This window comes from Herpailurus yagouaroundi, unplaced genomic scaffold (genome assembly GCF_014898765.1).
Source record: "Herpailurus yagouaroundi ecotype Mexico unplaced genomic scaffold, PumYag 140, whole genome shotgun sequence".
NCBI classification, from domain to species: domain Eukaryota; kingdom Metazoa; phylum Chordata; class Mammalia; order Carnivora; family Felidae; genus Herpailurus; species Herpailurus yagouaroundi.
Genome location: NW_024412395.1, coordinates 54016069 through 54027570, shown reverse-complemented (window position 1 = coordinate 54027570; position 11502 = coordinate 54016069). Strand labels below are relative to the sequence as shown.

At 40.4% G+C, this 11502-nt stretch overlaps 1 protein-coding gene across 7 annotated transcripts in view; it reads right to left on the bottom strand.

Annotated features, from left to right (window-relative positions):
• Positions 1-3983: 3983 nt before the first annotated feature.
• Positions 3984-11502, bottom strand: part of RAPGEF4 (Rap guanine nucleotide exchange factor 4) — a 288036-nt gene continuing 280517 nt past the window's right edge. For all 7 annotated transcript variants that reach the window (XM_040475399.1, XM_040475400.1, XM_040475401.1 and 4 more), the window contains 2 exons: positions 7970-8024; positions 3984-4865 (listed from right to left, as the gene is read on the bottom strand). In XM_040475399.1, the coding sequence (XP_040331333.1) occupies positions 4738-4865; positions 7970-8024 (183 nt within the window). In that variant the 3' untranslated portion in view covers positions 3984-4737. The remainder of the gene's footprint in view (positions 4866-7969; positions 8025-11502) is intronic.

Sequence of the window (11502 nt, the reverse complement as noted above, 5' to 3'; positions counted from 1 at the left end):
AACGCCAACCCCTGCCTCAATTACTTCAATGGCTTCTCACTGCTCTTGGTAAAAGACGAGGCTCCTTGAAAAGGCCTGGAGGCTTTGCAGCTCTGAGCCACATCTGGGAATGCTCACCAGCGCTCCCTCAGCTCTGCCACCGTGACCTTCCCGCCCTTCACACTGCCGAGATTATTCCTGCTTGAACATGTTCTTCTCTCTCTGCTTAGTTAGCATCTCCATTCTTCAGAGTATGCGCCTACTGTCTCTTCCACAGGAAACATTTCCTCACCTCAGGTCAGGTTAGATCCCCTATGACAGGTCCTTGCAACACCATATCCTTCCCTGGAAGCGTGCTCGTATTATTTGTTCGATTATTTGATTAATCTTCTGTCTTCCCTGCTAGGTGATAAGCTCCAGGAGAACAGAAACCCTCTAGTTTTTCTCACCATTGAATCCTGAGCTCATAGAGGGCCTGGCACGCAGTAAGCCCCTTGACCATTATTTGCTAACGAGCGAGTGAATAGAAAGATAACTAACGGAGACTAATTAAGTTAAGGTCTCTTCAAATTAAGTTAAATGTTTATAAGTCAGTTTAGAAGTGACTTGCCCATCCAACACCATGCTGTTCTGGATGCAGGTGTAGGGCTCAAGGGTAGGCTGCCCAAGATGGGCCACTTTGGCATGAAGATTATTTGAGTTAAAAAGCAATCAAACCCCAGCAGATTCAGGAAAAGCTCTTTACTTCCTCTCTCAATTGCATAAAAGAATTTAGATAGAGGACCTGCTCCAGCAAGAGAGCTATCACCGTACGTAACTACAGTATAATATGAACTAGGTACTGTAGAGAAGGAGGAACCTAGCAAGACCTGTTTGATCAAAGTCCTCTCTTTGCCCCATTGTTTCTGAGTGGCCCAGCAAACATTTGTTTACCAAACATTGACTTCTTTTCATTCTTTCTGAAGATTGCATTTCTTCCCTTTGAAGACTTGGCCCCCTATTCCCTTCTCCTTAGTTCAAGATGATATGTATACCTCATTTTGCCCATCTTTAAAATTTCCATGTCTGTGTGGGGATTTCCCATGAGTATGCTATTAAATTTGATTTTCTCCTGTTAATCTGTCTCGTGTCAATTTGATTCTTAGTCCAGCTAGAAGAATCTTGAAGGGCAGAGGAAATTCTTCCTCCCTAACCTAAAACAAATAGAGAAAATTAAGATCATTCCAAAGCAAGAAATGTAATACATTTTAGATTGACAGTAAAAGGAAACCTATTGACGGTAGGTAGGGGTTCTTTTACCACATTGCATATCTATGCTGATTTTTTAAAAAAAATTATAAGCACATTTTGAAACCAGAATACATTTGATTTTCTCACACTGGTGGTCATTGATCTGCATTCATATTTAAGAAGAAATGGGGGCGCCTGGGTGGCTTAGTTGGTTAAGCATCCGACTTTGGCTCAGGTCATGATTTCACAGTTCGTGGGTTCCTGCCCTGCGTCGGGCTCTGTGCTGATAGCTCAGAGCCTGGAGCCTGCTTCTGATTCTGTGTCTTTCTCTTTCTGCCCCTCCCCTGCTCAAGCTCTGTCTCTCCCTGTCTCTCAAAAATAAATAAATGAAAAAAAATTTTAAGAAGAAAAGCCACTGAACTCAGGAGAAATCTATTTAACCTGCAAAGTATTCAGAAGTTGCTGGAAAAGCTTAGCTCCTGTACAGTCTAGTGACCTTGTTAAGCAGGTATGTTAAACACTCAAATGTATCATTTTCTACAGGTGTTTTTGGTAAAAACGTTCTTTTTCCTTTTTCATGTCCTACAGGAAACCTCATTATCCTTCTTGTGACCCTGTAGGCCTCTCATTTTCTTTTGGCTTGTTTGCAAGTTTTGAAATATTAACTGCATCTCCTGCTTCAGGAAAGGTTGCCTGGCTACTGTCCATTTTTAGAGCGTTAATTCTTTTACTTTGCCATTGCTACTTGGAATAACGGCATTTAATGCATTTTCAAAGAACCCAGGCATAATTAAAAATCTCTTATCTTTATTAAGTACAGCAGTAGTTATTCTCATTTGGAAGACTAAGGAATATACATTGGGGGATATGTATCAATTTTGAATCATGTTGAAACTAAATTAAAATGTCAAAAGGTGTCAGTCATCATGAAATTGAGGGAAGGAGGCTGTCAGACATAGGATTCCAGCTTTTTTTTCAAATTTATTTTTATTTATTTTGAGAAAGTTACAGAGAGCAAGAGGGGCAGAGAGAGGAGACAGAATCCTAAACAGGCTCCACGCTGTCAGCACAGAGCCCAACACGGGGCTCGAACTCACGAACTGTGAGATCATGACTTGAGTTGAAATCAAGAGTCCAATGCTTAACTGACTAAGCCACCCAGGCGCCCCAGGATACCAGCTTTTAAGTGAGGTAGGAATAAAGAAGAGTAAATGAGCAAAAATGCCCAAGGGACCGGCTATCAGCTTCATCTCTCAGCTTTCAAAATTATCTAGGAAGGGAAAACTATATAATGGTGAAATTTGTAGCCAATATTGAGGTCTACGAGATAGTGAAATGTTGAGCAACAAAGACATCAAGAAAATTTATTCAGTGGCTTTTTAAAAACATTCTCTAGTAAATTCCAGACACTATGCTCCACTAGGCAGGAGGGAGAACACTGCATAAAACAACTCCCCTGGGGACCTTGAACTATGATATAAATGAACACAGAAAGGCATTTGCCTGCTTTAGCATTTCTCAAAGTGAACGTCCACTGTGAGATGCTAGGAGAGATTACAGCAGGACTTCTCAGACTCTTTAATATGTTAATGAACACTGGGAATCATTTCTAAGAATGGGGTAATTATGCAGTGGTTCCTAAATTTATTTGAAGATACCATCTTGGTTTTGTGCTTTTGCTTTGCAGTCGTGGGTCTGTTTTTGGAGGAACAGTTTGTGAACTTGTGAGACCAGTCTAGCCTGAAACACATGCTGGAAAATGCTAACATGAAAAATAGAGACATATTTGAGCTTTAAAGAATTTTAGAAATCTCTTCATCAAATATTTACTAAGTGCTTGAATCACTGAGAAACGGTATGAGGCCCCATATCAGGCAGCTCTAAAATCCAGAGCCTTTTCATAGGGGCTAATAGCCAAAAAGCGGAATGACTCAAGTGTCCATCAACTGACAAGTGGTATATTCATATAAGTGAATAGTATTCAGCCATAGAAAGAAATGAAGAGCGGATACATGCTATGGCATGGATGAACCTTGAAAATGGTATGCCAGGTGAAAGAAATCAGGTATAGAAGGCTACATATCATACAATTCCAGTTACACAAAATGTGCACAATAGGTAAATCCAGAGACAGAAAGCAGATAGTGGTTTCCAGAGACTGGGAGAGAGGGGATGAGGTGTGTCTGCTAATGAACATGCGCTCTCTCTTAGGAATGAGGGGAATGTTCTGGAATTAGTGACGATGGTTGAACTACCTTGTGAATATACTAAAAGCCACTGAATTTTACACTTTTAAGAGGGTGATTTTTATAGCATGTGAATTTTATTTCAATTAAAAAAAATCTGAGTCCCCACCATACCGAATGGTTACCCCTCCCATATTATAGGAACTGAGAACAGCACAACCTTTTCTTGTCAACAATTATATTTAATGAAGATACTGTTATTTACAGAAGATATACATACATACAATTCCTACACATTAAATGTAGCCTAATTGTGAAAAGAGGAAAAAATGTACTCCAAAATTACATACTAAATAAAATAAATAAAAAGTAATCATTTGGCACAATATCTATTATATAGCAAATAAATAACTCTATACCATCGATTGAATGAACTATTTACAATCTATTTGAAAGTGCAAAACAATTGCTGAAAATTAAGATATCTGTAATAACATTTAAGTCCAGAAAATATGTGTTTTTTTAGTCAGTAACAATAATTAGCCAATAGTAAAGATTTTTAATGCCCAGGAAAATATTTTAATTTTGAAAAATGTTGTGTGCATATTGTGCTCTTTTGAAATGTTCTTTTCTTATCTTAACGCTGGCAATTTTTAGAACCTTGGAGTTTCTTAGTGGAATTCTTATGTATGTAATCCTGATTTGTGAGTTTAAAAAAGTTACATTGTAAACATAAATATTATTCTATATATCATCCAGAAATTATGGACCAGTCCTCCCTAAATTACATCAATAGCCATAATGTTTTATAGTAATGTGGTTGGGTTCAATTCCTTCAGAGGTAAGACTATGAAGATGCTAGAATACAAGTTATGGTTTGGATTTATGTGATTCCTCAACACCTTCCAAGACCCCCATGCTCCAAAATCAAGGTTGAGATAAAATTGTGAAACTATACCACCACAGCATTTGTAGCACATCTCACTCGGCCAACTCTCTGAGAAAAACTGTCAGGGGCTTGACATGTCTCTTGACAATGGTGTTTCTACCATTATCATCGGGACTTAATTTATGTTTCAGCAAAGAGGATGGCACAATTGGAAATAAAATAGTGTGACTACAAATTGGAGATTCCTATGCTAGAGTGTGAAAGCTTTATGCAAGTCAAAGAATTTCTTCTCTTACTATGACGCTGGTACGCTGCAGCCCTGACATGTCTCAGGGTGCGTTTCTGCTTGTTTTGTAGAATTTTCTAGTGACAATACAGTCAGTAGTAGCATAAATGGCATTTTTGAAAGACTGTGGACTGGAGGCAAACCATTGCTCTGGGCACTTTAAATGTCTACGGTCGACGAGGCTCTAATCTGTGTGACATCTGTGATAAAGTTCTCTGGTTGTCAATCACATTTAATTGCCGGACATAATTCCGGACATCCTGATGGTTCTTATTAGCTTGAGCTGCATCAGGATCTGTTGAAAGAGAAGAGAGCAAATTGGCATTGTGTAATATATGCATGTAAGACACAGCTTTATTTTCTCCAATTATTTGTTACATTTACCATGGATTCCAAGTTTCCATTGAAACCTTTCAACATACCATATTCATTGAAATGTTTCCACTGGGATATTCCATCTCCTCTCTCCTACCCTTTTCTTCTCTGGAATCACCTATTTTGGTAATTTTCCTTTGTTGTAAAAAAATGGCACCAAATTAAAGTGAAAGCATCACCTGATAGCCCCTGGTTATACATTAAAAATTGCTTCCTCTTTCCATCCCACTGTGTCTCACACTTAGCTCTCTTCTCCCTTTGATACAGACAAGGACTAATGGCAAAAGACGTAGTTTTTTTCTTTTTTAAAAAGTTTTATTTATTTATTTTCGACACAGAGAGGGAGTGGGAAGGGAGGAGAGAGGAAGAAAGAGAATCTCAAGCTGATAGGACAGAGCCTGATGTGGGGCTCGAACTCACAAACCATGAGATCATGACCCGAGCGGAATCCAAGAGTAGGACGCTTAACTGACTGAGCCACCCAGGCGCCCCAAGACATAGTTTACAGTAGCTCCTAACAAAAGTGCTTAACACCTGGGCTGAACTGAAGCAAGCCAGTGAGATTAATAAATCTGACTCTCCTTGTTACTTGCAAAGAGTATACAGTATCACTGCATAGATGTGTGCTCTTCAAGACTGTTCACATGTAAGGAAAAGCTCAGCTCATGCGCTGAAGTCATAACTTCTGCTAGACCTTCGATTTCCTGATGCTACTTGTTCGGAAATCCCAATTACTATTCTATTCTCACCTACTTCCCCAAGCATGTAAGCAGTGGAGCCATCTGAAGTTCACAGATTTCTCCAAAACCAGGCTGAAAGAAGAATCAAATAAGTGTCCAGAGCCCTCTGCAGAGAATATATATGGGTGAGGAAGGCCAAATCTGACAGTGGTGAACTGGAAACCCAGGTCCCTTTGAAAGTGACCATTCAGCTCCCGCATGATGCTGCTGTCTGGGAATCTGCATTCTGAGTTGCCAGATCTTCCTATTTTTCTAGAGAAATGAGAAGTCTGGATTTCTTTCCTGGAATTTTTTAATGGCAACATTATTTCCAAATAAAAGGGGAAACATGTTCTGTGTAGACCCAACACTTCTGCTGTGGTCCATGGGCTACCTCTGCCCCATAGATCACCAGTAGGGGGCTCTTTTCTAAGCAGGGCACTGACATCACTCCCAAAGACACTTAGAATGCCATCTGCATATGGGGTGGAGGGTAGTGTTGCAGGTCTGAACACAGAATAGCAGAGAGAAAATACAAAGGCCCCTACTTGCTTTAGGAAGAAACTCATCAGTATAATTATCACATATAAATAATACCACAGTGTTTAATTCCTCGCTTTTTCCCTGGCAGTGTACTCTATATGTACAATATACTGTAATTACATTGTACATATTCCCACAATGTTTACAAATCTATTCCTATAGCTTTATCTATAGACTGTTGACTTCAGAGCTGAGCAGCTGTTGTTTACCAGCAGTTACTGATAACTTCAACATATGCAGTGGATATTGTGTGTGTGTGTATATATATATATATACACACACACACACATATATATAAAATCCCCCCAGCCCACCCCCACTTTTCTAGGAGAAGATGTAGGAGAATGTAGGATTTACTTCCAAAGAAGCTTATGGAACAAAACATATTCTATCACAGTTCTTCGATCTCACTGAGAACCTTCCCAAGGCTACAAACCCTCTCAGGCACAGAAATTTTGTGTTTCATTTCAGGAATTTCCTAGAGCCCCAAAGGGCCATGGGTTCATGGGCCTTGTTGTAGACTGACATCACTTATATATTCTCATATTTCACTTGTATGGCTGCGTTAAGACCATGTCTTTATACATACAGTAAATTACTAGATGAAGAGATGTGAGACATTTTAATCCTTGCAGAATCCACGCAGGAACGGTTGACGACATGCAAGACTATTCCCATTTTGGAAGGAAGAGGAGGCACAGTCATTTGAGTAAAATTTTTAAAGGGCTACTTGCTCCCTAAGGAATGATTACTTTTCATAGATTTTTTTTCCCCCTCTGTACATTAAAAAGTCAGCAGTTTTCAGTTCTGGCATCCTGCGTTAGCAAACCCTCACTTTGAGCCAGTCCTGGGCTAGGGAGGGTAAAGACAGCTCTGGTTAGTAAATTGAGAAACTTTTAGCCTCTTTTAGCACAAGGTTTATTGGAAGGGACAGTACTGGTAGCCTCAAAGTCACGTCCATCTCAAATGATCATGTTGGCTTAATGACCCAAATGACTTCAAGTGACTCATACAATGAATTTAGCAAAGAACTTTTATAGGGGCCACCTTCTGACTCCCAGCCCAGCTCGAGGGAGCCAAAGCTCCACCCCCACCCAAAGTCCCAGCCCAGGAGACAGCAGCACTGGTCTGGCGAGCTGATCTGGTTCTGTGATGCAACCTAATCCCAATCAGTTTAAGGTTGCTATTTATTATTGGTAATAGTTTTATATTAAAGCATTGTATGGCAGCAGTTATTTTGCTATATGTTCAGATTTAGGAAGAACATCTTAAATTCACCTGAGAATACTAGAAATAGAATATGAATTCCTGCTATGGGACCTTTTACAAATGTGTTATACCCATTAATGCATTCTTGCAACACCCCAAGAGACAATAAATATTATCTTTCCCAGTTTATAAACGACAGAACTGAGTCATCAGGAGTTGATGTGAGTTTCTCAACATCAAGCAGTGAGTCATAAAGAGTTGCTTTGAGGCAGGATTCGTTGGTGATCATGCCTTAGTCGTCTCTAGTCACACTAGAATGAGCAAATTTATTCTCTTTAAGTTCATTCATAAAATAGTATTTCTATGGTTAGTTTCTAGTTCTACAGCTAGAAAATCCTTCAACTGAAGGCTTCTATCCCATGAGAATTCATGGTCCAAAGTGCCCCTGACACAATCAAATACTACCCAGACTTCTAGAATGTCTCAGTAGCCTCATTAAAAAGGACTTAATCACCCAGATCTAGATTGCAGCACACGGTAGCATTTAACTTACTGAAGGGCTGGCTCCTGCAGTATCTCACTGTTCTGGCAGTATTCGCAATCATGCGCTAAAAAGAATAGAGAAAAAAAGGAAGAATGAAATGCAAGTAAGCTTAGTGTATAGTCCATAAAGGAAACCAAACCATGATTTATTTCAGTAACACCTGAGCCCGTGAAAAACATTCTGTTCTGAGACATTGACTATCTGGAGGCAGCTGGTTGATGTAGAACAGGTTTCATTACTTGAAAGAGGCATCTATAGTCACACATACAAGGCACTTCTCAGATGAGGAGTACTAATGGCATAATTCTAGTTGAGTTGTTTGTGCCTCTGACATAAAAATCAGTCTGTTGTTTCTCAGACTGTGTCTTACTCCTCAGGACTCGTTTTCACCATCCCTTCCCAGAGGTCACTGTGAACTTGTAAGCGAATTTGTGACTATCCGAGATTTGGAGAGGGTTAGTTTATCAAGTGCCTCATAAGAAACAGGATTCAGTAATGAGGCATTAGATTAGACTTAATATAATCAAAATATTCTACCTATACATTTTTCTGAACACTGTGCATTACTGACCCTTCTAATCTTCCAGCCAAAGTGTGTGTTTTAATGTTAATCTCAATTATCTGATTTCCTCTCTCCTTCCTTCTTCTTCCTTTCTGATCATAACACTAATGTGTGCACATTTGAGAAAATGAATAAAAGTTAAAAGCAAAGTAGAAGTCACTTAGAATACACCTCACAGAGTCACTTCATTAATATTTTAGTACAATTCCTTCTAATGCTTTAAAAATAAGTAAGTAAAAATTTTTCAAACAATTGAAGTCATATTTTACATATGTATTTCTGTTGTGATATACATTTTTTTCACGTGGCATTGTGACTGTTTTCCATGTCACTTGCATTTTAAAGCATTTTTAAAAAACGGGTAGGTATTCAACTTTATGGATGGATGGTAACTTATTTAACCTTTGTTAATTTTGTCATTAAGTGATCCTCTCAGTTTCTTTGTAATGTTTTGGTTGCCATAAAGACTTACAAGTGAATTTTTTTTTTTCAACGTTTATTTATTTTTGGGACAGAGAGAGACAGAGCATGAACGGGGGAGGGGCAGAGAGAGAGGGAGACACAGAATGGGAAACAGGCTCCAGGCCCTGAGCCATCAGCCCAGAGCCCGACGCGGGGCTCGAACTCACAGACCGCGAGATCGTGACCTGGCTGAAGTCGGACGCCTAACCGACTGCGCCACCCAGGCGCCCCACGAGTGAATTTTTTATACTGCACTCAACTTAGTTTAAGACAAAAGAAGAAAGGAGGAAAAATACGAAGGGCAGACGCATGGGGAAAAACATCCATGAGACCATTTCTCAGCCAGAATGTATGCACGTTTCTTGCTGATGGTATTTGAACAGCAGCTGGGACCCCCAGACTCTGTGTATTGTCTCAGGACACCTTTGCTGCTCAGACTCTAAAGGGGGTCCCGCGGAGATGGTGGATTAATTCTAACACGAGCAGAAAATTGATCAGGCTCCAGCCAGGGAAAGAGATTTTCTTATCTCTGAGTGGCCATGTAATTCTAGTCCTTGCTTTCTTCTCTCATGGACCCTTGGCTTGCCAAAGTATACAAAATGACTGAGAAATCTTCTGTAGTGTTAAAACAGACAAGCAAACAAAACCCCAACTTATTTGACAGGGAAAAAAAACTCACAGAAGAGTCAAAGCTTTACAAGTGTATGTGAACACTGATCGCAGCCTGCTGAATACTGAGGTTTTGCGGACTCTGTCAAGCATTAAGTGACATGCGTCTGCACTGGGTAATTTCTCATACACAGAGAGGCAATCGGAAAAGTCTGAACGTCGTTTTCATAAAAGATCCTAAAAACCAGCATGTCTGTTGGTCAGCATGTGAAATATACTACAAATACCTCCAAGAAAACGTAACATGCAATGTAGAATTAGCCTCTGACATATGGAGCCCTGAAATAAACAGTAACTATGGTAATTTTCCTGCTAATTTACTGTAAGTTGTTTTTTCACTTCTGTAAAGGCTTTGCATCGGAAGGGCACGAGTATATTCCGTGTGGAATTATTGTAATTCTTCAGATACTGAACGGAGTGTAATTACTGAAAACCCAGGGAAATGCTGCCAGAGTTGCCCCTCTGAAGAATAAATAAAACAATTAGCAGGGGTCAGAAACCTCTTCCTATACCATTTTGTAGGCAGTAATTGTTCTGCTTTTTAGTTTTGAAAGCTAAAACATTTCATTCTGACTTCGGGTTTAGACTACTCTTTACAGCTATACTCTGAGGCTTCATAATTTTTAGCGCATCACGTGCTTTAAAATGTGAGAACAATTGTTTAAATCAGTAATTTCCAGCTCTGGAGTTCATTCTACCTTTCTAAATCTTTGATTAATTCTAACAATGGTTTTAATTTTGACGTATCCTTTTTAATTGTACTCAGAGGTAACTTCAGTTTAACTTTGAAATCCAAACCTGGCTTTGCAACAAGGCCCATTGTTTTTCTCCGTGAGGTCCGCAGGGAAATGCTGCAATATGTAAACCCTCGGTAACCGCCTGTGAACCCCACCAGCACTGCCAGGCGATGCATAGTTATGGAATGCTTTCACAAGGCCAAAGAAGGGTTAACTTGATATTTTGACTCCACCCTCTTTTGCACCCATGGACACCTGCACTATGCTGTTAACAGCTGCACCCAACTACCAGGCTCTCTCCTGGGTTGCCAAAAGAGGCTTCAGAAGTCCCCTTCTTCAAGTGTTTGCAAGGTGCATAATGCCTTTTATAGCCTGCCTGTCAACAGCAGCTTCCCACCGTTCGGATGCATCCAGCGAGAGCTACTCGTTCTCGCCAAGGCCAGCCCCTTCCATTTTTAGACATTTCTAACTATTAGACATTTCTTTATCATTCTCAGTCAAAGTCATTTTCCCTCTGCTTTTCACCCACCGATCCTCGTTGTGAGCTCTGGAGCCACAGCGTATACATTTAGTTCCTTCTTATCAGGACAGTTCTTCAAACACGAGAAGACAACCATTGTGGATGTCTCCCCACCTCCCAAGTCTTTTCTGGTTCAATCTATATATTGCCAATTCTGGGGCACCTGGGTGGCTCAGTCAGTTAAGCACCTGACTCTTTTATTTTTTAATTTTTTTTTAACGTTTATTTATTTTTGAGACAGAGAGAGAGAGACAGAGCATGAACGGGGGAGGGTCAGAGAGAGGGAGACACAGAATCTGAAACAGGCTCCAGGCTCTGCGCTGTCAGCACAGAGCCCGACGCGGGGCTCGAACCCACGGACTGCGAGATCATGACCTGAGCTGAAGTCGGCCGCTTAACCGACTGAGCCACCAAGGCACCCCAGCACCTGACTCTTGATTTCGGCTTAGGTCATGATCTCTCACGGTTTGTGAATTTGAGCCCCGCCTCGGGCTCCATGCTGACAGTGTGGAGTCTGCTTGGGATTCTCTGCCTCTCTCTCTCTCTCTCTCTCTCTCTCTCTCTCTCTCTCTCTCTGTGTCTGTCTCTGCCC